The following is a 23,161-nucleotide window of genomic DNA, read 5'->3' on the forward strand; positions in this document are numbered from 1 at the left end:
AAGGTGTGTTAGCATCTGTCTATGTCTGTTCACAGTCAAGCAGAGTAGTGGATGCTGTGATTCATAGTGAAGGGTAACACTCAGTCATCTACAACCCACACCTGTACCTGGAAAAATTAAGACCATTATTTATGGAAGTTGTAACTCTGTTGGCAGCACAAGCCACTGAGCAGTCACATAAAATTGGATAATGTCCACTGCCCATGAGGGTATTTCACCTACTTTATGAGTGACATTGTTAAAACGTCCCAGCTAAAAGAAAACCTCTTTAAATGTTGCCAAAACACTTTATGCAGGAAAATGTTTTCTTCACTTTCCTGGGGAACCAGTCCATTCTCTCTTTTGAAAGAGTGAAAGGGGAAAAAAGACTCTTTCTACACATCAAATCACAGACCATAATCTTGCATTAGTGCAAGAAAATGTAGTGTTTGAATTAATGCCTCAAGGGTTCTGCTCCCCTAAAAAAAAACCCTAAAAATTGAAGGAAACTTTCAACATTTGAGGATGGCAAGACAGCTGCAACCCTGGAAATATTTGACTCTCCCAGAGTATAGCTGGTGTACTTTTGTTTCCTGTGATGCTACTGCAAGTGAGATTCTTGGCAATGCCAGTGTGCACGCCATCACTGCAATGTTTATTACCCTTTACAGCTCCCTGGGAAGTCATTTTTAGTCCTACTCAGTTAAGGATGAGCAACATTGCAACTGCAGCACTTACAGCTTACTGCTCCCAGCTTGACTGAACACGTCCCTGGAGCAGGATTCTAGTTTAGGTGAGCAACAGACATTATCATAAAAATATAAAATAACATGGAATCCTCTTAAATCTTTAATAGGAGACAACAGGTGGGTTCACCAGCTAGGTGGAAAGTAGAGAGCAATAGAAAAGTGTCACATAAGGAAGTAGCACAGCAGTTGTCTCACCACTGAAGAGCAATTTAGAAGCATTTTCATGCATAAAACTTTTAAGCCAATCACTGTGATGCTTTAGCCAGGTAGAGAAATAAATGTAAAATCTGGAACCAGTTGAAATTGCTTTAAGGTAATTTTCCTCCTGGGATTTCAGTGTTTCCTTACAAATAAGCAGCCCATCCTCCAACAAGAGCACATTTCTGTGGAGTTGGAAAACCCCTATTAACAGATACATTTTTAAGGGACCTGAAAGGCAGCAGCTGCTAAGGGTGGTGAGCAGAGTGAACTCTTTTACACATAAATAATCCTGGGATGAAAGTGTAACAAAAAAAAGGGGGGAAATCCAGCACTGCATTTTTTTTTTTCTCCCCTGCCAGAAATATCTGATATTAAATTTCTGAATCTGAAGCTTCAACCTCCCAGAAAATGGGTTGGACTGGGACTGTCAGCATGCTTCTCTCTGTATACATGGCTGGTGACTTCTACTTCTTCCTTTTGTAGCCTGCTGTAATGATTATATTAAGTCCAGATTTTCCACATAGTTCTTAAAATTCTGGATGTGATGAGCAATTTGGAAATTAATTTTTGTTATGTGACATGATTTCTGTAAACCCTTCTGAGGCACCATGGCCTTGTGGCAAGTAATTTCACTGAACCATTATTTTCAGGAAATATATTTGTGTATGTGCCATCTTATATACATAACATGGAGCATATTGAATATGTTTAGAAGGAGTTTAGAGCTGAGGGATCTCCTTTTCATCCTTCTTAAACCTAAACTTCTGTTAGTGAATACAAGAGTCATTTGCCTTTGATACAAGCAGTTGCTGAATGTTTTGTAGCCAGGGTGAAGTACAATAAAGCTTGTAATGTTAATCAGGAATGTAAAGTGTTTTGACTAAATAGAAGGAAAATAAACACCTGATATTTTGAGATAATTTGTTGTGTTTAAGGGGATTTGTGGGAAGGCAAGGTTAAATACAGTTATATTAATTAGTGCTACTATGATATAAAGCAAGTGAAATAAGGTCAAATTAAATGAATATAATGTCCACATGTGTTGTGGAGTCATATACACCACACATGGCTGAGCAAGGGAGAGTAAGGTAACTGCTGCGAAGATTTAAGTGGCATTTAACTGGCTAATGGGAGCTCTTGTAGCAGAAGTGAGGCTGATACCTGCTCCTCAGCCTGTTTCTGCTCCTCAGAGACAAGGTGTTAAGAAAGTTCTTTGGATTTAGAGATTATTTTGAGTTTAGGAATGAAGATGACCTGCCTGCATTGTGTCTTTTGTGTGCAGGCACTACTCTGAAACAACTTTTTGAGTACAGATGCTTAGAAGGTTGAATCTAACAGATACAATGACTGTCACAAACCCAGCAGAGAAGCAACAAATAGTTTAGAGATACTTTCAAAATTTAAGTGTAAAAAGTTCAGCTTACTACAATCTTATTATTGTCACATTTTGATCGTTATAACAGCTTTAACATGGGAGAAAAGCTCAGTAGCTGGCAAAATCATGACCCATTTGACCATTGAGTCACCTTCAGATTTGTTGAAGCCATGATTTCATCCTCACCCTTTGAAAGAATCATGTGCAGTGAAGCAGTGGGGTTACCAGTGGGTCTGATCCGAGGCTGCCCCCTGCTCATGGATTCCTCTCTTTATACAAATGAGGAATAATGTATCACATCTCGGATCAAGCCATCTATCACAGCAAGGTGTGATAGGCTGGTGTATCAGTAGGTGGGATCTATGTCTACCACAACCTCTCCCAATGATCTGGATTCTCCCATAGAATGTACCTTGGTCTCTCCAGTCTCTAAGCAGTAAAGGTGAGACAAACTCCTCTGTGCCACCTCCTGCTCTTCCTTTGGCTGCCTGGCCCAAGTGCCAGGCCCTTGCTGTGGTGCTCAGCCAGAGCCCTCGCTGCTGCTCCAGAGCAGAGCATCCTGCATTTCCCTGCCAGGTCTGCTGCCAGCTGCTCAGAGAGCTCCAATCAGTAGGGAGAATGATTTGGCCAGTTGCCTGTGTTTAGTTAACAGTGACAGAGTGTTTTCCTTTCTTGCCCACTGAGCGTGGAAGACAAAATGAGTCCTGGTAATCAAACTGGTGCATGCACTCGATGGCAGTGCAGCAAGGAGGGTTCCTGCTGCCCAGAGCTGGCTGTTTGAAAGGAAAGACTTATTGGCTCTTTCCCTGCCAGTCACTGGATCATCTGCAGTGAGTACAGAGCTCCTCTGACTTTCACCTTGCCCTTACACACTCACCATTCATCTAAGAGAATTTTCTCAGTGCATTTACTGATATAAAATGACACAGCAAGGTCATTTATTGTCAATTATTGTCCGCCTCCCATCAGCAATGAGTGGAACCAAGAGGGGTCCACCTTAGACCACCAAAGATGTTTTTCAGAAAGCCAAAATCCAATTCTTGTTGAGGAAAACAGACAGAAAAGGCTGTGATCACTACTGTAATATCAGTCCAATACAACATTGGTAAGCTTTGCATTTAATCAGTAACACCAAATGGCCAACCCATTCAGCTGGTATCAGCACTGGGGGTTTGGGGATAGTTAGGAGCCGGGAGGTTTATTATGAGCAAGATGACTGGTTTCCAAAGAGTGCTGCTCATTGTTCACGTTGGGAAGGGATATCTACTGGAACTACAAATGAGCATAATTAGGACGATTGCTCCGAATAGAATAATGATGTTAGATCAGCAGATGGGAGAATGGAGCCAGGTACATTTATCCAAGGCACAGTAGGGAATCAATATCATATTAATGAATGTAAACGAAGTAACACATTCTGAGGATCTCAAGTCTGACATTAAATAGGATGCAGATGGGAAGTGATTTAGTTTATCCCTCATTATGTTGTTAATTGTTGTTATTGTAGATAATTATGATGAACTTATCCTCACTGAGCCCAGGCAGACTATTCAGACAATTGTGGATAAACAGTAATGGTATACAAACAATTTTACATTGCTTTAAAATGGTGCTAGGTACTATAGTATCTATGGGGTTTTGGCATTTACATGATCAAAAATGGAATTTTTCTGGAATATAATTTGTTGCAGGGAAATTGTCACCAGTGCAGCATGGAAAGAGCTCATTGCCCACTGAGTGTCATTTCATTCTCACTGTCCAAACCCCAGGATCTGAACTCATTTCAGAACAAAGAGATGTAATTATGCACTTTTTATATTCATATTTCTGCTCAAGAAGGTTCTGCAGCATGACTTCTAAGTCTGCTTTTCTTACAGAGAGGACAATTTCCATATGGTCAAGAGTGCTCTGTGCCAGGACTCTGCAGCTAGGATCACATTTTTCCAAAGTGCTTGGTTGCTGCTTATGTGCTGTGGGAACCAGAATTTCACCCACATTGATGCTTGTGACCAGTTTTATAAGGAGTTGTTCTTCCCGGACATTGAGAACTGTGGTAGCTGGCTGTTTGAGACCTGGAAGACATATGGTTATTTTAATTATTGATATTATTTGCACCGTGGCTCGCAGTTAAACCAACATTCACTTGCAGGATGCATTTAGGAGGAGTCTTTGTCCTGATATGCATGTGCTGCTTGTAGCCAAAATTCCCATGAGAGGAGGGACTCATAGCACCTTTGAACATATAAGTGTGTTCCTTAAGCGAGTTGAAGCTGCCACACTTACCTCAGCCTAAGGGATAAATGAAGCTGTGTTGAGCAAATAGTTGCTTTGAATTTAAATCCATCATTTTCTCCTAGTTTTTTCCCATCTGATTTTCAGGAAACAGAGATTTCAAGCAGCTGAGCTGAAAAGAGCCACACAATTGAGGGAGAGAGAGCAGCTAATTCTTTTAGTGCAAGGAAACTATTTCCTCTCAAATTGTATAGAAAATAGAAATCTTCCCCAGTGAAGCTTGCCACAGAGAGATCAGGAATGTAATAAACATGGGAAAATGTGAGAGAGAAAAGGTATGCATGGCATGAGGAATGAGAAGCTTGGCCCAGAGATAACTTTGTACTTTGATTACGTCTCTGTAGTGGTTTGGTCCAAAATACTCATTACTGTTTATCTGCTGTGAGAGAAATGCAAAGCAGGCACCAAACTTGAAAGAATATAAAGAAGTTTATTAACAGACCTAAAAGAGGGAAAAAAAAATTATACCACCTTCAGAACTCTCCTCCTCCCCCTACCTTCCTCCCTTCTCCCACTGACAATGTAAAAAGACAACCCTTAAGATGTTCAGTCTGTTTACCACTTCCATAATAACCTTGTTCAGTCCGTTTAGAAAGAGAAGTCTCTTCTTGCTCGTGCTATGAAAACATTATCACAACGAGACAGCCGCCCACTTCCAAATATTGTTCAGTCCATTTAGGAAGAGGAGTCTCTCTGCTCGCATGTGAGTCCCTTCCCCCGACTTGCAGCTTTTCCCGCAACTGCCTTCGAGGGTCCACTCTTGAAGTTTTCTGGGGTACAATTTTAAGGTTAAGCCGTTCAGAAACAAAAACAGAGGCCCTTCTCCTTCCCTGGGAGCAAAGGGTCTTCATCATCTTCATCTTTAGGACTACCTCTGGGAGCATCTCTAGGAACTGAGGTTTTCTCCTTTCCCATTTGGAGCCGAAGTCCTCATCTGGTCCATCTCTCCCTGTCCACACTTCTCATGAAATTACAGCTGCATCAGCATCTGCCTATCTCAGCACAGGTGCTTTTGCTTACGAGTTGAACACTCCACCCCCCATATCTTCATGAAATTACAACGGGATACTCTGATATATCATAGCTTCACAACAGAATTTCAGCTTTAAGCATCTCCTCTCTCTCTTCCCTCAGGTTTTCAGCTGTTCGCAGCAATAAAAGGGTTACTCTCACCTCAGCCTTGCAGCTTTGCAGCTGGAATGTTGAATTTTTCTTATCGCAGTGGAGAGGGGGGAGAGCCGAGCCGATCCGGCTGCCCACGGCAAGGCAGTGGGGGGGGTTCCACAGCTGGAACAGGTCCATAGCTTCAGGATGGCCGTGGCCCAGCCCGGCCTGGCCCAAGCAGGGCCTGGCCGGGCCCGCTGGCCCCCACACGGGTCCTGCAGCCACCTGTCCCAGCGCTGGAAACGAGAGAGAGCTTGGAGGGGGAGTTTGCCTATTCTTAAATGTGGATCACAGAGGTGGTCACAACTTTAAGTGGCTTAGAGAATTGTCCATATTCAAACTGGCCAGCTGATAGGTTCTGTCAGGTCCCAGAGGAAGCTGTAAGCACCCCTTAGCAAGGACATCCCTTCCGGGACTATGCTTGCTAACCTATGACAGTGTCTCACGTCAGAGCTGCAGAATGACCTGAAAGGAGGTTGTGGTGGGGTGGGGGGTTGGCCTTTTCTCCCAGGTAACCAGTGATTCTCAGTGTCATATCCCCACACAAGGAGCAAACAAGTATTTGAATGTCATGGAGAGGGATTTGGAGCATGGCACTGCATCAGCATGAGCTTGACTTTACTGTTAATGTGAACAGATCCTAAACTCTTTTTCAACAAGAAAATTATCAGAGTATTCCTTTGAAATGCATAGATTGCATTTAAAGAGAAGCTGTTGACAGGGCACAGGAGACAGACCCTCTCCTTGGCCGAATTTGTGTGTTCCCTACATTTGGCATGCACATTTCACTAATACCTCTGTACAGCCTGTCCTGTTTTTGTGACGTCCAGGGACTTGGTAGTTTATCTTCAGAAAACAGGTGTTTCAGCATAAACATTCAAATGAGCTCAGGAAAATCTGCAAGAAAAAAACCACCTTTCACTTACTTGAGGAATCAAAAGCGTGTGGCTTATTTGTGATGTGTGCTTGAAAATGAGCTGTGGTGATATGAAAGAGAAGTACATCAAGCATCAAATGCCATCTTATGTTGAAAAGCTGCTATGCCAACCTTGGGACTTTAAATTCTCTCATTTTAAAAAAATTGTCAACCAGCATAATTTCTGTTCTAGGTTAAATAAATATTTTCAGAGACTTGGAATGGACTGTTAGTTCTCTGCTGAATAGCACTGATACTCGTGCACAGGGATGCTCAGTAATGGCACCTGTCAGGCTGAAGGTGACTTTGGGAGAAAGGAGTAGAGGAGATGGAGGTGCTTTTCCGGCAACTCCTTAAGTGTGAAAAAGAAAGATTGTATTCTGTTCAGGGTGAGAACTTTGGATAAGTCAAGTCATCCTTTAATTTCAGTGTAGAGGGAGTTCACATGTACAGGAAACTTATTTTAAGTTTCAAATAGTAAAGAAAATCAATAGAAGTAATAAAAAAGGTTGAGAGTGGACTGATTCTGAAATTTCTTATGCTAGGGAATCTAAAACTTTGGTTGAAGAGGTAGGAATTCTGCTCAGTCTCAATCCTTAATTTTCTTCAAGGATTATATTCAGTTCCTGCCTTTGCTTCCCCAAATAATCCATCCATTAATTTTAGATTTAAACAAAACAAAACAACCAAACACCTTTTAAAGGAATTGTTCCAAGGGTAAGTCAAAGTATTTTTCATTTTCTAATGTTTTTATTGATGGAGAAATAGCTTCCAAAATTTATTCATTAGTTTTGGTCGCACAGAAGCTACATTTATCAAAAACATGAATAATTTCCCAGAAGAAATTATTGGTAGAGTTGGCAGATTCATAAGAGCTAGAGCAGAAAAGAGCTAAAGTGCAAAAGAGTAGAAATAAAACAGGGAGGTGCAAACCTGTCCTTTCTGCTGCCTTTGACAGTTTGCACTTTAAAGTTCTTGGAATGTTATTGCTGAAGATTAAACATATACCTGCACCTGCAAATGATGCTGCAAAAGCACGGTGACAAATTTTAAAGGCTTTTCAACTCCACATCTGGAATCACTACCACCATCTTCTCGAGCTTCTTTAAGGATTTGATATATCTACCAGAAAATAGGTATAAGGTGAAATCCAAAGTCAGTGGTTTGATTGATTCCTTACTGCTCTATCCCCTTGGTGGAGGGATATGCTCTCTTAGAGATGAGTTTCTGCAGTGCATGTGAAGAGATGAATTGCAGCTAGAATGCTGAGGAGAATAAAGACACACACAAAAAAATAGTCTTATGGTAAATCAGCCAGTGCAACTGCCATTGAAATCCCTGTAGTGATGCAAGGGATGTTATTTCCATGGCTTGTTGGAAGTCAGAAAATTTTTTGTCTCTATCAAATCATCCTGTTGTTTTCTGGGCTTCTTTGGAGAAGAATAATGTCAACACAGACAGCACTGTGGTTTGTCCTTGGGCTCTTATATTGGCCGCACCTCTTTGTGTCTCATGACAGATCTAATCCCCCTTTGCCTGGAGGCCCCTCTGCTCTGCCATGCTGCAGCACTGTTCAGAGGACAAACCATGGCCATGTTTCTCTTGGATCCATTTAGAAGGGTCCAAATTGCTTGGAAAGCAACAGAGTCACACTTCTGAAATGTCAAACTCTTGTATATGAACAGATTGTTGATTATATTATGCTCGCTGGAGATTAAGAAGTCAAGGTCTGGATGATTTTAAAAATGAACCAGAGCATCTGTTCCTACCTCTAGAAACATTTAGTAACCTGCACCTGAGTAGTGAAATGTTTTAAACGAGCACTTGGCTTTAAACTCAGAGACATGCCCACTGGGTAAGGCACAGTATACCCAGAGCACCAATAATTCTCTGCTGCCACTTAAGAAGCAAGAGAACATAGACCAACTGGATGTGCTTTCTGGAAAATTAACTGTACAGCCTTGGCATACATAGACTGTGCATGCAGGCATTTAGTCTGGAAACAATAGGAATGCACTCAACTGTATTCAAAAGTGTCAGCAGCTGGCAAAGCTCTTTGGGAGGGGTGCTCAGTGCATTTCAGAGGATAACGAGGTTACATGGTCAGGATCAGTGCAGAGCACTTCCTTAGCATCTTCTCTCATTGCCTTCTCTCCCACAGGCCTCGTGCTTCTTTTCATTCCCAAATGTATGGCCAGTCAACAACGCTGTAAATACTCAGAAGGAAATCTGTCCCACAGCTTTTCTGTACCGGCTTGTGCATATTTCATATGATATCTAATCAGTAAATATTTATAAGCATTTTGAATATTTGATATGATGGCTTATTTAACAATTTCATTTCAAATATTGCATGAAATATTTCTGCTTTTTGTCCCCCTCCTTTCTCTCAGCTTTGTTTTCTTTCCACAATAATTTTTACTTGGGGGAGTTTTCTGTTCATATTTACAGAATTACCTCTCCATGTTTTTTTCTGCTGCCTCTTCTCAAAATGCTAATCTAAGCAATGCAATATTTCTCCCCTTGATATATGTGCATGTGTGATGTAGATTAAACACAAAGAGCCAAGAGCTCATGGAAACATGAAAAGAGGCTCTGTGCAATGCGCCTACAGCTTTCATTTGCACAGCAAATTTAATGCTACCCAGTAATTCCAGATAGGTTCTTGGTTTTAGTTTTTCTCATTTCACTTAACTTTTTACTCAAACTCCATCCCTCTGACCTGAAACAGCTCCTTTCTGAAAAAATCTGGTTGTTTTTGAACAGATGTGGAGACATGACAGAGTTCATTTAGAACATAATCAACAGATAATAATAGGGTACTTGGAGAAATTGCAGTGAATGACAAGTACCATCAGCCTTTTCAAAACAGCAAAATTAGACATTTTTAACTCCACATGCACAACAGTGTTACAAGAAGCAGGAAATGACTAATTTGGAATCCTTTTATTACATTCTAGTTTTTAAAAAATGATATTGTAACATTCTCAGGCATTATCCTGACCCTTCTCTGCTCACTGCCTCTATTGGAAATAAAATTCTGTTACATGTGTTATTTGAAACAGACTGGCTCTGTTGCCTACTTGTATCCCTCATCTTCTTCCCTGAGGCTTGACAGCTCTCAGCCTGTCAGGATGAGGCCCCTGCATCTCTCATGTGTGATTTGCAGTTTTCATTACTGTAAAAATCCATCTGGTTTATGAACCTCATAATCCTCAGACTTCTATAATATGGCACCTGATTGGGATGCTTGGGAAGGTTTGGGTTATTTTCATTGCCTGTGTCTGCTTTTGCTGCACTGCCAGGAGGACTGAGCTGGATTTTGTGTCTCCAGCCCTGAGTTTCTTGTTGTGGTACAAGTCTGACCCCAATTGCCGCCCACTGCCTGCCCAGGCTTGCAGCCAGGATAGTTCTCCACAAAACTTATTTAGACAGGAGGGCCATGAGGTGCCTGGTTTAGGGGTTGAACCTCGCTGGCAGGGCAGCGGTGAAGTGGTAACTGTCCCTTTGCACCCCAAGACACAGTGGCCATGTGCCCCTCAGTGTTCTGGCAGAGTCACGGGTGTCCTCAGGGCTATGATCTTCTAAAACTTGGTGTAACAAGTATCACAGAGAATCACAGAATACTCTGAGTTCGAAAGGAGCCCCAAGGATCATCAAAGTCCAGCTCCTGACCCTGCACAGAACAGCCCCAAGAATCCCACCATATTCCAGAGAGCCTTGTCCAAACACTTGTTTAGCTCTGTCAGATTGGTGCTGTGACCACTGCCCTGGGGAGCTTTTTCCAGTGCCCAACCACCCTCTGGGTGAAGAACCTTCTTCTAATATCCAACCTGAACCTCCCCCGACACAACTTCAGGCCATTCCCTCAGGTCCTGTCACTGGTCACCAGTGTCTGGGAGTATCTGGAAATGTGTGCTTGCTCTCCTTCACCTCTTCCTCCCACCTCTCACTGATCCTTGCCCTGGGGTGCAGCCTTCCATCCACTGTCCCACACTCCTTCCTGCAGGGAAAGCAGGATCTTGGATGCTTCCAAATGTGTGAAATATAGGCAAATGTGTGAAATACCCAGTGCTGGCACAAACACCGATAGAGCTTGGATGCTGCTTGTAAATAAATCTTCTTGGCTTCCTTGGGATTTTTCCTGTGCGTCAGAACTCGCAATTCAGGATTTTAGATGCAGGTACAGAATTTCTACTTGCATCACCAGAACTGTGCTTTGCAAGCCAGGATCAGGAGAAGCTTGGCTGTCAGACCTCTGTTAATCTCAGTTTTTAAGTAAAGAATAATGTGTGCTTGAGAGAAATACACTGACAGGAGAGTCATTGAGTGTGTTCTCGCCATCAGGGTGATCAGGATTTTCTGTGAAGACTGTGAGCATTAAGGAAGCCAGAACAAAGATGACAAATGGTTTAGAAAAGGGATCATCAGAAGACACAGCAGGTTCAGTTATCTTTGAGACATGTCTTAACAGATGAGCAGTCTCCTGAGAGATGTAATCTGCTCTCCTGCCTGGCTGCAGAATTGCTGGAGGGCACTTTACTTCATGTTATGTTATGTTATGTTACGTTATGTTATGTTATGTTATATGTTCTTTCTACAGTCTGTATCTTGGATAGGGTGTATGGCTGCTTGTGTCTGCTTAAAAATCAGAGTAAAAAACTTTGAATGGGGAAATCGTCCATAGTCTCTACAAATGTACAGAACCAGTAAAAACATTAAGCTTGGAGATGTGAATAAAGTTGGGTCGTGATAGCGTTTTCCAGCTGGGAACCTGCCATTTGCAGATGTTTTGGAAGCACTTTTCTAGTTGCTAACTAAACTCTTTCCTTAAAGAAAAGAGAAGAGGGGAGAAAACCTAATCTAATACAAGCTAGTTGCTCAGACGATGTGGAAGTGTTGATGAGAATTTCCTAAAATGTGCTGGTTAAGAGATAACCTTGTGAACTTTGCAAACGGTACATAGAGAATGATATTGAAGCTCAGCAGAGTTCTCACTCTTGTTATTTTAAAGCTGCAGAGCTAATAAAGTATCTCCATTACCTGTGGCAGCAAGGCATTTCATTCCCACTCTACATCTACTTTCAAATCTATTTATATTTGCTGTCCTTCACTGTTTCTGTAGTTATTTTGAGGCTGATATTTTTGTTTGGCCATCTATTCTCTCAGTGAAGAGGCAAGCTTTCTGTTTATTGAAATTCATCTTGGTGTGGGGAAGATAAAAGCACAGAACTGATTTGAGAGGAGCACTTTGAAGCCATAAAGAACAATCTGTCTTTCATTTACATTTCAGACCTTACCTCACCCTGTATTTGAAAACATTTACTCCACAGATCCTATCTATCTCCACAAAATGCTCAGGTACTAGATTTAGGTATAAATGGACCATCGTTTTCTGCCTGAGCCATGCGGACATCTTAAATCTTAGTGCTCCAGCTTGGCACATTTGTGGAAGTCTTGGTGCCCCAGCTTCTGCAATGGGGCATTCACCCAGATACAGATCTGCTTGTTGGACTCTTATGTCTCCTCTTAATGAAGATTTGAAGTTCTTGCTCCTCTCCATTAACAACACAATGAGAACATCCGGTCTGATTACAGCACTCAAGGACAAAAAGAGGAACTCAGATTTAAACCTTTTTCATAGCTAATAGGATGTAACCATACAAGTTTCACCTTGCAGAAGGTGTCAGCAGTAAAATCCCTGCTATTCCCCAGCTGTCTTCAGCCCTTTCTCCTAAACACGGATCAGAAACTGCTTCTTCCCTTTCCTGTGAGAATGCCCCACTTCCACTCCTGAGGGGCTTTCTAGTTCCCTGTGATTCTTCAATTATTCTGTGCTCTTCCCAGCTCTTCCATGCATGGAAAGCAAAGTTGGGACACACACACACACATGCACAGTAAAAACAACCTCAAACCTATAACGAAGTCATTAAACCCCCTGATGTTAGAAACTCCTTATCATCTCAGTCCTGAAGGGTAAAAACTGACCAAAGAAGTTAAGCCACCTCTAATGACATCATATTTTAGACAGTGCCGTTCTACTTAATTAATGAATGTTTGCACAGCGCTTTGAGATCTTTGTCTAACAAGGAAGGCTAATATGTTGCTATGAGTAAATGATAGAATCGATAATTTAGAAAATATAGAAGCACAAAGTCAGGTTGCCCTTATCATTTCTGCAAAGCCAGGTTTAACTATCTTCTTCTTTTGGCTGCTGGCTTAATTAGATAAGGTACTGAATTTAATTAACTCATCAAACCTAATTTGAAAAGATCTCTCAAGTCAGTAAGAGCTTGTCTTACGGTTATTATTCTATTTGTTGCATTGAGCCTTTAATATCACCATTTTGTTATGATATTAATGGTAGCCTTAATTGTGTTCTAAATTACAACATTTACTCAGGTGGCACTTTCCTTGTTTTTTAAGTGTCAGCATGTGAAAATCAATCACAATTTAATTTAAGGCAGGGAAATTGCTCTTCTACCCCTCTGTCAAGTCAGCTATAGGCTATCTCTTTTCCTGTAAGTGTAATTTGGGTTTGCAAAGTGCAATTATTTCACAGGAAGTCATGTTGAGTTTCTGAAGTCCCATTTCTTGGAGAGGTGTTATGACAATGATCATCTGGATGCTCTTTTGGGAATGGTTAACTAAATTCTAAGGTTTGAGGCTGAAGTTGGTATTACAACTATATAATTCATTTGAACACATCTGTGCGTGATGCTCCAGCTTGTTGTACCAGTCTGAAACTTCTTCAAAGTTATTAAAGAAAGAATTACTAGGAAAGAACCTAAACTGAAAAATTTGCTGTATTATTTTAATACAGTTAGCAGGACCTTTTTTTTGGACATATTTTTACATTCCTAGAAATATGCCACACAGAGAGGAGAGGTCAACTAATTGCTTAAAATCAAAATTTCTCTAGAAATTATTTACTTGTTCTGTAAAACTTGTTCTATTCTCATGCAAACTATGCTGCTGATATAGACATTGCTAATTAAGTCTGGAGGAGTTCCTGTACTTTCATGAAAAGCCATCAACATGCTGTGTGGAATCAAATGCTTTCTTAGTCTTCCAGGCAGTAGTTTTGCAGAAGTAACCTTGCTCACAATTGCTGTCTCTTCTTTTTTCGTTTGCCTGTTTGCAGCACAAATAAAGACCTTTTTTTCTGCTCTCCCTCAGAACGACTATCGGAAGTTATCTATGCAATGCAAGGACTTTGTCGTGGGGGTGCTGGACCTGTGCAGAGACACTGAAGAAGTGGAGGCTATTCTGAATGGAGATGTGAACATCCATTTGTGCCCTGAGCACCACCGGCCAAGTCTGAGCAGGATTAAACTTGCTATTAAATATGAGGTCAAAAAGGTAAGAATCAGTCCACTCTCAACCTTTTTTATTACTTCTATTGATCTTCTTTACTATTTGAAACTTAAAATAAGTTTCCTGTACATGTGAAGTCCCTTTGGGTCCCTGGTGAATATGTCGTCGCATTTAATTATGCTTCGTTGATGTCACCTGAAAAATAAACAAAAGATAGATTTCAGTGGGACCAGGACTATCCCTAGAACTTTAGCAGCTTGTGGCTTGATTTGCATTTTCTCACATCTTTTAATATGAAGAAGGTTATTTGCAAAGTGAAAAATAAATTCTTCTACAAGTATTTAAAACAATGATTCAGCCTTACAGAAGGGTGTTGTGTGAATGGAAAATGTTATTCTGGCAAATTCTAGGCCTGGGTGGTCCCAACTAATTGCTCCTACAATATGCATTGATGGAAACTGGGCTCCTGCTACAGGACTCGAAGAGCGTTCCAAATTTTCAAGCTAACATCTGCTCTCTCTTCCCCTCCCAAACCCACCACCTGCTTCCTTCTGCCTCTTGACTGTGCTGCTGTGCTGGCTGGAGAAAGTCCTTTCCTGCTACGAAAGCCATTAATTAAAGAGAATCTTAAAACATATTTGAAATTAAATGCTTTCATGCACGAGCATGTAGTATGGAGCCAAATATTTTCTCCTAGAATGTTGTGTCTCCGCTTTGTTCCATCACCAAAACCAAGTGGAACATCCCACTTCACTCTTAGTCAGATGTTCAACAAGCTGGGTCAAGTTTAGTTGTTGAAGCTGTTGCTTTGGTAACAGGCGGCCAAACTTGCTCTGATGGTCTTTCAGAAAATGAACTAATCTAAACGACACAGATAGTACCTCATCAAGGAACAGTGCCCAGTGATCCATGGCCTGAGAATCATCAGTCACAGAATCAGGGAACATTCTGAGTTGCAAAGGACTTGGTCAGAACCTCGAGCCTTTTCAGTGTGTGAATTCTCCTGTGCTACTTTGCTCACTTATCCTTCTAAATATTTGTGTCCTCCTCTCGATACCAAGACCATGAGCTGAAGCTGCTGTGCTGCTCTGAGCACTTCCATCCTGGTTTGCCTGGTTCCAGAGGGACATTCCCCCATTTCTTACCCTCTCTATACATAGAACTTTTCACAGTGCATGAATGCTGACCTAAAGCACCTGTGGGAGGTCATGTACACTTGATCTTTTCATGTATAAATATCTTCCTATACCCAGGAAAGCTGAGCATCCTTTCTGGATCACAGCAACTTGTTGCACATTGATAAAAACCATTAAACTAATTGCAGGATATGACCTTGAGCATTCAGCAGTCTGGTGATGACTCTCAGGTCAGCACAATCTTTTCAGCAGCTAGTGTGTGTCTATGTGTAAGATGAGTACTTAGCAGCTATCTTGAATCTGTGGGAGACAGACACATTTAGATAAATGGTTTTGGGCTTTGGCAGTGACATGATAATAGACTGGTTTTGGTCACACTTGCTGAACAAAGACATTGTGTTATGGTAACACAGTAATTATTTCCTTAAGAGGCAATGCATTTCAGGTGCAAGCTTTTTATTCAGTTGAGAGATATTTAGGTTTATGTGTACAAATCCAGTGCTTTGAAATCCATTTCCATTTTAAGGAAATCCTGTAATAGAGAGAGGTGAGAGGGAGGGTGAAGTATTATGGATATTTAACAGACCAATTTTTGGACAGATTCTGTAAATTTCAAGTCACTTTTTCAAAGCTAATGACTCATCATGACTAAACCATGTCCAGTCCTGGGCTCCCGAGTCTGAGATGTGCAGCTCCTGTAATGGGTCCAGCAGAGAACAAAGGTAATTAGGGGACCAGAGCATCTCTCTTATGAGGAAAGGCTGAGGGAGCTGGGCCTGCTCAGAGCTGAGAAAAGAAAACTGAGAGGAGAGCTCATCAATGTCTGTCAGTGTCTGCAGGGAAGGTGTCGAGAGGATGGACCAGGCTCTGCTCAGTGCTCCAGGTAACAGGACAAGAGGCATCGGACAGAAACTGATGCCCAGGAAGTTCCACCTGGATATGGGAAGAATTTCTTTACTGTTCATGTGACCGAGTACTGGAACAGATTGCCCAGAGCGTGTGGAGTCTCCCTCACTGAGGACATTCAAGAACTGTCCAAACATAATCCTGTGCCGTGTGCTCTGGGATGACCCTGCTTGCACAGGAGTTTTATACAAGACAACTTTAGGGACTTCAGAATGGTCTGAAAAAAAAAAAAAATCCAAAAAAAGGAGTTAGAGGTTATGAGTTATTTTTTCATTAAGTTCATATGCAGACTAAATATTTGCATTTGCATGTGAAATTTTAAGAAATATTTGATGTTTAAAAAATCTATTTCTACCATTAGCTTCCTAATTCACATTTCCATATTAACACTCAGTGCCTACAATAGGCTTTCTTTGATGAAAAATTGCAGAGAACAATGAAACACATTGAAAATTATTATTTAATATCCATTATTTTACTTTTACAGCTGCTGATGCAGTCTGTATTTCATCACGCTTTTATTTCCAGAGTCTGGGAAAGATGTCAAGGACTCCCACCCTCAGACAGAAGAGCAATTGTTCATCAGAGTTTCATCAGGTCTTTTAAAATCTCCCTTGTTCTTTTAAATTTCTTTGTTCCTTCACTGTCCTCATACAGTGCAGTCACTGCAGCCACAGTGCCTAAGGAAAATCTTGTGTTCACACCAGGGCTGAAGCCTTCACACCTCCCCTGCTCAGGAAACCTGTAACTGGTACCTATAGCAGGTTTTTGTCCATGCCCTAAATGATCTGTCTCTGCATTTTTCCTTCTTTGCTTCCCATTAAAGTCCCCTGTTACTTCGTTCATTTTCAACTTCAGAAAAGCAATTCTCTGGTCAAGTGAAAGGACACAGCTTTATTGATCAGTATCTTTCTTCCTAATTTACAAAGTTTGAGATGAATCTTGTAAAGTCATTCAAGAAAGCATCAAAAATTACAGGCTTCACTTGTTGGTCTTTTTTTCCTTTTTTTCCTTTTTTTTCTTTTGCAAAGCATGCTACTAGCACATATGAAATGATGGTGAGAAGCTTAAGGCTCTAATTAAAGGACTCTCCATAAAAGATATCTGAAGAATTAGGAAATTCTGCTTTTTCATATTTTGCACCAAAGAGTAACCCAAAATTACAGTAGTTTACAAAGTTGTTTATAAAAATGCTGTATTGCTGTTATTCTTACCACTTTTTGAAAGAACTAAATAATCACTCTGTACCCCAGGATTTTTGGAAAAAATTCACTCAAATGTCCTCTGCTCAAGTTTTTCAGAGGCATTCTTCTGTTTAGACCAGCTGTCTTAATGATTCCCGGAAAATTATTAAAATGGGAACAGTTTGTCAAGAGCAAAACAAACAATTTTCAAACACTTAAGCATTTACTGAGTCCTGGATTCTTTCCAAGAACTAGACTTTTAGCCCATGTTATGGGATGGCTGCAAATTTACCATTGTGTCCCCTGGTTTATTTAGTGATGCTTTGCACTTGCACACTTCAGCCAATAAGAGATTTCTTGCTCTTCCAGCCACGCAGGGTCTCAGGGACAGGGAGGTTGGGTGCAGGAAGAGCAGCCAAGCACTCTGATGATGCTGCAGCTAGGCTGTGCAGTTGTTAACCTGGACACTGGAGCACAGGCTGGGAAGTCTCATGGTGAGAGCAAACTGTGGAGTCCAGCAGCTGCTCATAGAAGTGGCAAAATAAAAAGCAGCATTAAGGTGGAACAGGTGGTTTTGGTGGATTATAACCAGAAGTGGCTTCAGTTGCCTAGTGGAAGTTCTGATCCCGAGGACGATGAGCTCTGTGGGCCATGGATACCCTCAGCTGCTCCTCAGGCAGGTTTACAACATCTGAAAGCTTACTGTGTTCTTGACTGAAATTTTTATAGTAAGGTTTTTTTTCTTTTCTTGAAACATTCAAACAAATTTGTTTTCACTCAGATACTTGAAGTGTAAGAGTAGCACACATTTTTTCTGTGTGTGAACTCATTTCTAATTAAGCCAGCACATGATTTCTGCTTTTGAGAAGCAGAGGTTGGAAATACCTTTGGACAGCCAATGATGAGAAAATTAAAGTTTTGATGTCTCACAACAAAACCATTTTGCTGCTGTATATCAGCTGCACAGATGCCTTCATATTTTATATTCTCATTTTAGTCTGTACCAATATGATCCTTTCTTGCCTCTCTTTAATGTTGGCAGGGGACTTGTGTTGACATTTACCTTTAGGTGTAAAGCTGTTGCTTCTCTGTAGGTGTAAAGCTGTTGCTCTTCTGTAGGAGGTGACATTCATTTTCCTTCTTTCCCAATGGCAGAATTATCATTGCTCTATTCTTTTAATTGCAAATGTTGAGTGCCCACCTCTGTCTTCTCAGCAGCTCCGTTCATAACCACCATAAAGCCAGAGCACCTTTCTCTTTCATGAGTTTTAATTTAATTAACAGTAAGACACACAAATTGGGTTGGAAAAAAAAAAAATTAAACAGTACACCAGATGGCTGTGTAAATCCTATTTAAGAGAGAGCTGGAACAGGAACTTTTTTCATAACTATATTATTAATAATTAACATATGGAGGATGCTCTGAACAGAATACTCGTGGCTGCATTAGATTATAACTTTGCACTGCGTTGGTCACGCGACTCCGATGCTTGAGGGCATAAGATGTCCCAGCTCTCATTAACTGCTGCCACAGCCTGAGTGGGAGCTGGAGAAGGTTAGTCCCTGAATGGGCAAAAGAACCAGCCCTGCCTGTGCTGAAGAGAGAGTTTTGACCCCAAAACATGCAGTAACAGACACTGTCCCAGCCACAGGCTGGGGGACAGCTCCTGTAGAGCATCCTTAGGAAGGTTACCTGGGAAAGCTTGGGTTTTGCATGGGAAGCACAGGAAAATAAGGTGGAGAACAGAGGGCAGGAGAAACCCAAAACTGACAAGAAGTTCTGACACTTCTCCCCTTGGAGAGCAAGGAGTGTATCTGTGCCACGTGCCATGGTGGGTGACATCAGAGCGCTCTCAATTTGCAGTTATCCTGCAGAATCCTGTGGGGAGTGCCCTGGGGAGGGACTGCTGCAGGGGAAAGGGGAGAGGGCACAGAGGGCACTGCCCACAGGCTGCACACCAGCCTTAACACCAATGGAAAACTACATTTTGGTAACACAAATGAAATTATTCAGATGCACAACTTTAGTTTAGGAATTTCTCATAGGATGAACATTGATCTTTCAGTGCCCCAGTGGTTATAACATGCACAGATACATGTCCTGAACAGGACAGGGCTATGTTTTACCACCAAATGAGAAGCCTCAAGGAGGAGAACTCCTCAGTCAAAAGGACTTTCAGGAAGTTGTACTTTTGTTCGTGCAATCCCTCGTTAATTTTTTTTCCCACTTTTTAGTTTCAGGAATATTTAACTGAGGCCTTGTGAAGTCATTGATGTCTTGGACAGTGGTGGTGGGAAGAAAAGTATCTCTTGTTTCCATCAGGGGAGAGCCAGTGAATACTGTAAAATGTAATTTAATATCTAAGTGAACAGTGGAAACACTGTGGTCATTCTGGACTCTAAAGCTTATCCATGTAATTTTTCTTTTTACACTTTTAATTGCATGTTGCAGATGTTTTGACAGAGATGGGAAAGGGAAGGAGTTACTTCCCTTCCCCACAGAATGCATTTCTATATCTGAGTATTTCATTAGCAAGGTTCCTTCCTCCCACTGAAATCTGTGACTCTGATTATTTCCTTTTTCCCAGATGTTTTAATTTCTTTTCTTTGACAAATCTCATTTTGTTATTTCCTGCCCATACATCCATCCTCTTAAGGTTTCAATGAATCATTTCTCCATCCTGAATATTGTTTGCAATATTCCAAATTTACTGTAATATGCAGACTTAATTATTTTCATTTGCAAAGTGTCAGGGTCTTAAATGTCCATCAAGATACAGACAAGTGAGCAGAGGAACACATCAAAATCATTGCATGGATGTACCTCACATATGAAAGGACTTAAATTACCTTTAATAAATAAATAAAATTCCCACAGGAAAGAGCAATTGATATGGTTTGCTACAAATCTGACCTTACATGACTTCAATTTTGACTTTGCCTATTTCCCCACAGGCAATAGACCTGTAAAGGTGCATTTGGGATGAAAAGTCAGATATGGATTAATAGAACCCTTAAAATAAATATAAATAAACCAGTATTTCAAGTTCTTGAGGGTCTTTTCCCAAGTGATATTTAAATGTAGATCTGCATGGATACTGTCCCAGGGTGAGGCTCTCCTGCATGAGCTTCTTGTCACACTCCTGTAGATGTCTGCATTTGAGCATATTTTTGGGACTCTATACCTGGTGGAGAGAGGAGTCTCATCCTATGAGCGAGTCTGTCTCCCCACCAGCCCTGCTGGGAATAAATCCATCTACACTAGAGGCAGCTGAGCTCGAGCACCAGCCCAGTTTCTTCACCATGTGGCCAAGGGAAAATAGTTCCTGGCTCTCCTGGGGGAGGAAGAGGCTATGGCGTTTTAAATCTCTTCTTCTGTGCCCTCTGTGGCTGTTTTTTGAGATACCAAAGGGACACTGTTGCTTGGTAGTTTTTTACTATGGCATGTTTTCAGATGAATAATTCAATAATAAGGATTTTCAAGTGGTTTTGATTTTGCACAGATATGAAAATCCTGGAATGTTAAAGGCTGGGACTTGCAATTCAGTTTCTTGTTTTCAGATAAATAATTCAATGATAATATTTATTCATATATGTAAAAAGAGGAGAAATCAGACAGTAACAATAAATCTCTTCAGCAAACATGCAGCCCACTAGAACAAGAAACTGACGTTTTCCAAAGAGCCAACCGCCTTATTCCCTACCCTAGAGAAGAATGCTGAGCCCAAAAAAGCCCTATCTTTGTCTCAGGAAAGTCAAATTATAAAGAAACTGAAGGCAAAACAAGGCTTAAACTGAACCAAAGAATTTGTGTAAACTCTACATTTTCTAGTTACACATCTCAAATATATCAGGCTTACCTTTTCATTTCATATGGTATAAAATTAACAGGAGAACAACAAAAGTCCCTTCCACTATTATTATTAATTTTGCTTTTCCAGTCAGCACTGAAAAGCATTAGTGTCAATGGGCAAATTGCATTTGCAATGGTCTTGGCAGTTTTATTTACCCCATCATTTTTGTCTTCTATTAGACTAATTTGTTTTTATTGGGTTTTAAATGGTGTCTGGTCAAAGCCTGTTTCTACCCACGTTGCTCATCCTGCCAGGATCGTGCCATGGCCTTTACGGAGCTGAGCCACACGGGGGCTTTGGGACAATCACACAAGCACCGGGATGATCTTCACTGCCCTGCTTCTGTCCTTTGTCACCTTTGCAAAGTGAGATCCCAGTCCTGCTAACGTACTCACTGGTTTAGCAGGGAGCAGATCTGCCCCAAACACTCTTGTTTTTATAGAGCAGAATGAGTCACAGGAAGGAGATGTGCTTGTAAGCTGGAGCTATGTGAAGGTCTCAACTGTTCAAAATTATGATTTTGTACTGGATAACTCAGGTCAACCAGCAAGTGGATCCAGGTATTGGATTTCAATAAAACTGGGGAATGTGTGAGTATCCTGGGATTTTATGTATTTGCCCTCTGCCAAATGGCTCTAACAAGAAAGATTTTGGTTCAGAAGGAAACAATGTGAAAGGTTTTGTGAAAGGTGCAATTAATTACTAATACTAAATACTTGTGGGCTTACACCTTAAAAGTAATTCAGAGTGTGAAGTTGCACAATTAGTTGGGGCTTTTTTTCCTGATAATTCTGGCTCATCTGGGCCCTGCTTACAAATATAAACCTCTTCCCTTTGCTGCAGGTTTAAAACCACTGAAGTTAGACTCCAGATAGCAGGTCTGACTATTCACCAAGCCTGTCACAAAGCTCATCTGCAGGATGAGCAAGATCTTCATGAATATTTGTGTGCTGCCATTAGACAGTCAAATGAACCCCAGGGACAGAGGGAAAGCTGCAGCAATCCTCAGGGCAGGGACCTTTCCTTATTGTCTGGGTGTCTGCAGCAGTATCTCAGATATATATCTTTTGTCACGTAGTGTTTCCTTTTGTGCTGTGGTCAGATCCCATTGAAATGAGTCTTGATCAGTTGAATTTTCTTTCGTCCATGAAAATCTTACTTTTGCATCTGGACAAAGGAATTTGGACCTGCTTTTACTCTCTCTTATAAGGTTAGTCTGGTGCAAAGTGTTTTTAAAACTGGGCCTGTGGCCATGGATAGAATTTAAATATAATTAGAGCAAGTCTCTTTTGTGAAAAGGTCCTGGTGTCACAGCATGGGTCTTTGGAATTGAACTTCACTTGTTATTTTTAATTCATTAACAGTAGGGCATGTACTTTTCTATTTATTTCTTAAACTTTCTGCAGTTTTATTTGCCTCTCTTGCAGCCACAACAGCAAAGAGGGAACCAAGTTCCAGCCATATTTACCCTCTGACAACTTCACCTATCAGAATTTAACAGCACAAGCATTTGCTAAAGGCAAATTTTTTTCGCACTCCAGAGCATGAAATAAATCCATAGTATCATACAGAATACCCCACCTGCTTCTGCTAAGGTCTCAGAATAGTTTCTACAAAACAAAGGGCTCTTTGTTCACTTGGAGGTTCACAGAGCAGAGTACAACGTGGAGATAAGAAAAGGCTTCTGCTTGTGCTGGTCTTTCCCTGCACTGTGTGTTTTCCAGCAAACTTCAGTAATTCCCCCTGAGCTCTGTCATCTTCTGCTCTGCGTCAGGTGAAATGACTCTGCAATGGGTCTTTTACTGGATAAAAAAAATGTTTTGACACATTTTCCACCTTTTCTCCAGCCTCCAAAAATGTATCTTTCAGTCAAAGAAAAGTATTTTATTCAGTATAAATGCAGACCCTTTATTTAGGCTTCAAGCCTTAAAAATGCTTAAAATATCAAAAGAATCTTCAAAAGGGAAAAGTGTTATAAAAGCAAAGAAATTATGTTTTGTTTTAATACATTCATTGGTTTTTTTCCCCTGTCATTTGCATGTGGGCATATGCATACCCCTTAATTCATCTGATCCTCTTTGGTGAAAT

The 23,161-nt window shown here is 41.0% G+C and overlaps 1 protein-coding gene across 2 annotated transcripts in view; it reads left to right on the plus strand.

The window, feature by feature from the left end:
• The window catches only part of TRPC7 (transient receptor potential cation channel subfamily C member 7), a 74,992-nt gene that overhangs the window by 15,362 nt on the left and 36,469 nt on the right, over positions 1–23,161 (plus strand). For both annotated transcript variants that reach the window (XM_048320204.1, XM_048320203.1), the window contains exon 3: positions 13,856–14,038. In XM_048320204.1, coding sequence (XP_048176161.1) covers positions 13,856–14,038 — 183 coding nt within the window. The remainder of the gene's footprint in view (positions 1–13,855; positions 14,039–23,161) is intronic.

Source organism: Corvus hawaiiensis, chromosome 15 (assembly GCF_020740725.1).
Source record: "Corvus hawaiiensis isolate bCorHaw1 chromosome 15, bCorHaw1.pri.cur, whole genome shotgun sequence".
In the NCBI taxonomy this organism is placed as follows: domain Eukaryota; kingdom Metazoa; phylum Chordata; class Aves; order Passeriformes; family Corvidae; genus Corvus; species Corvus hawaiiensis.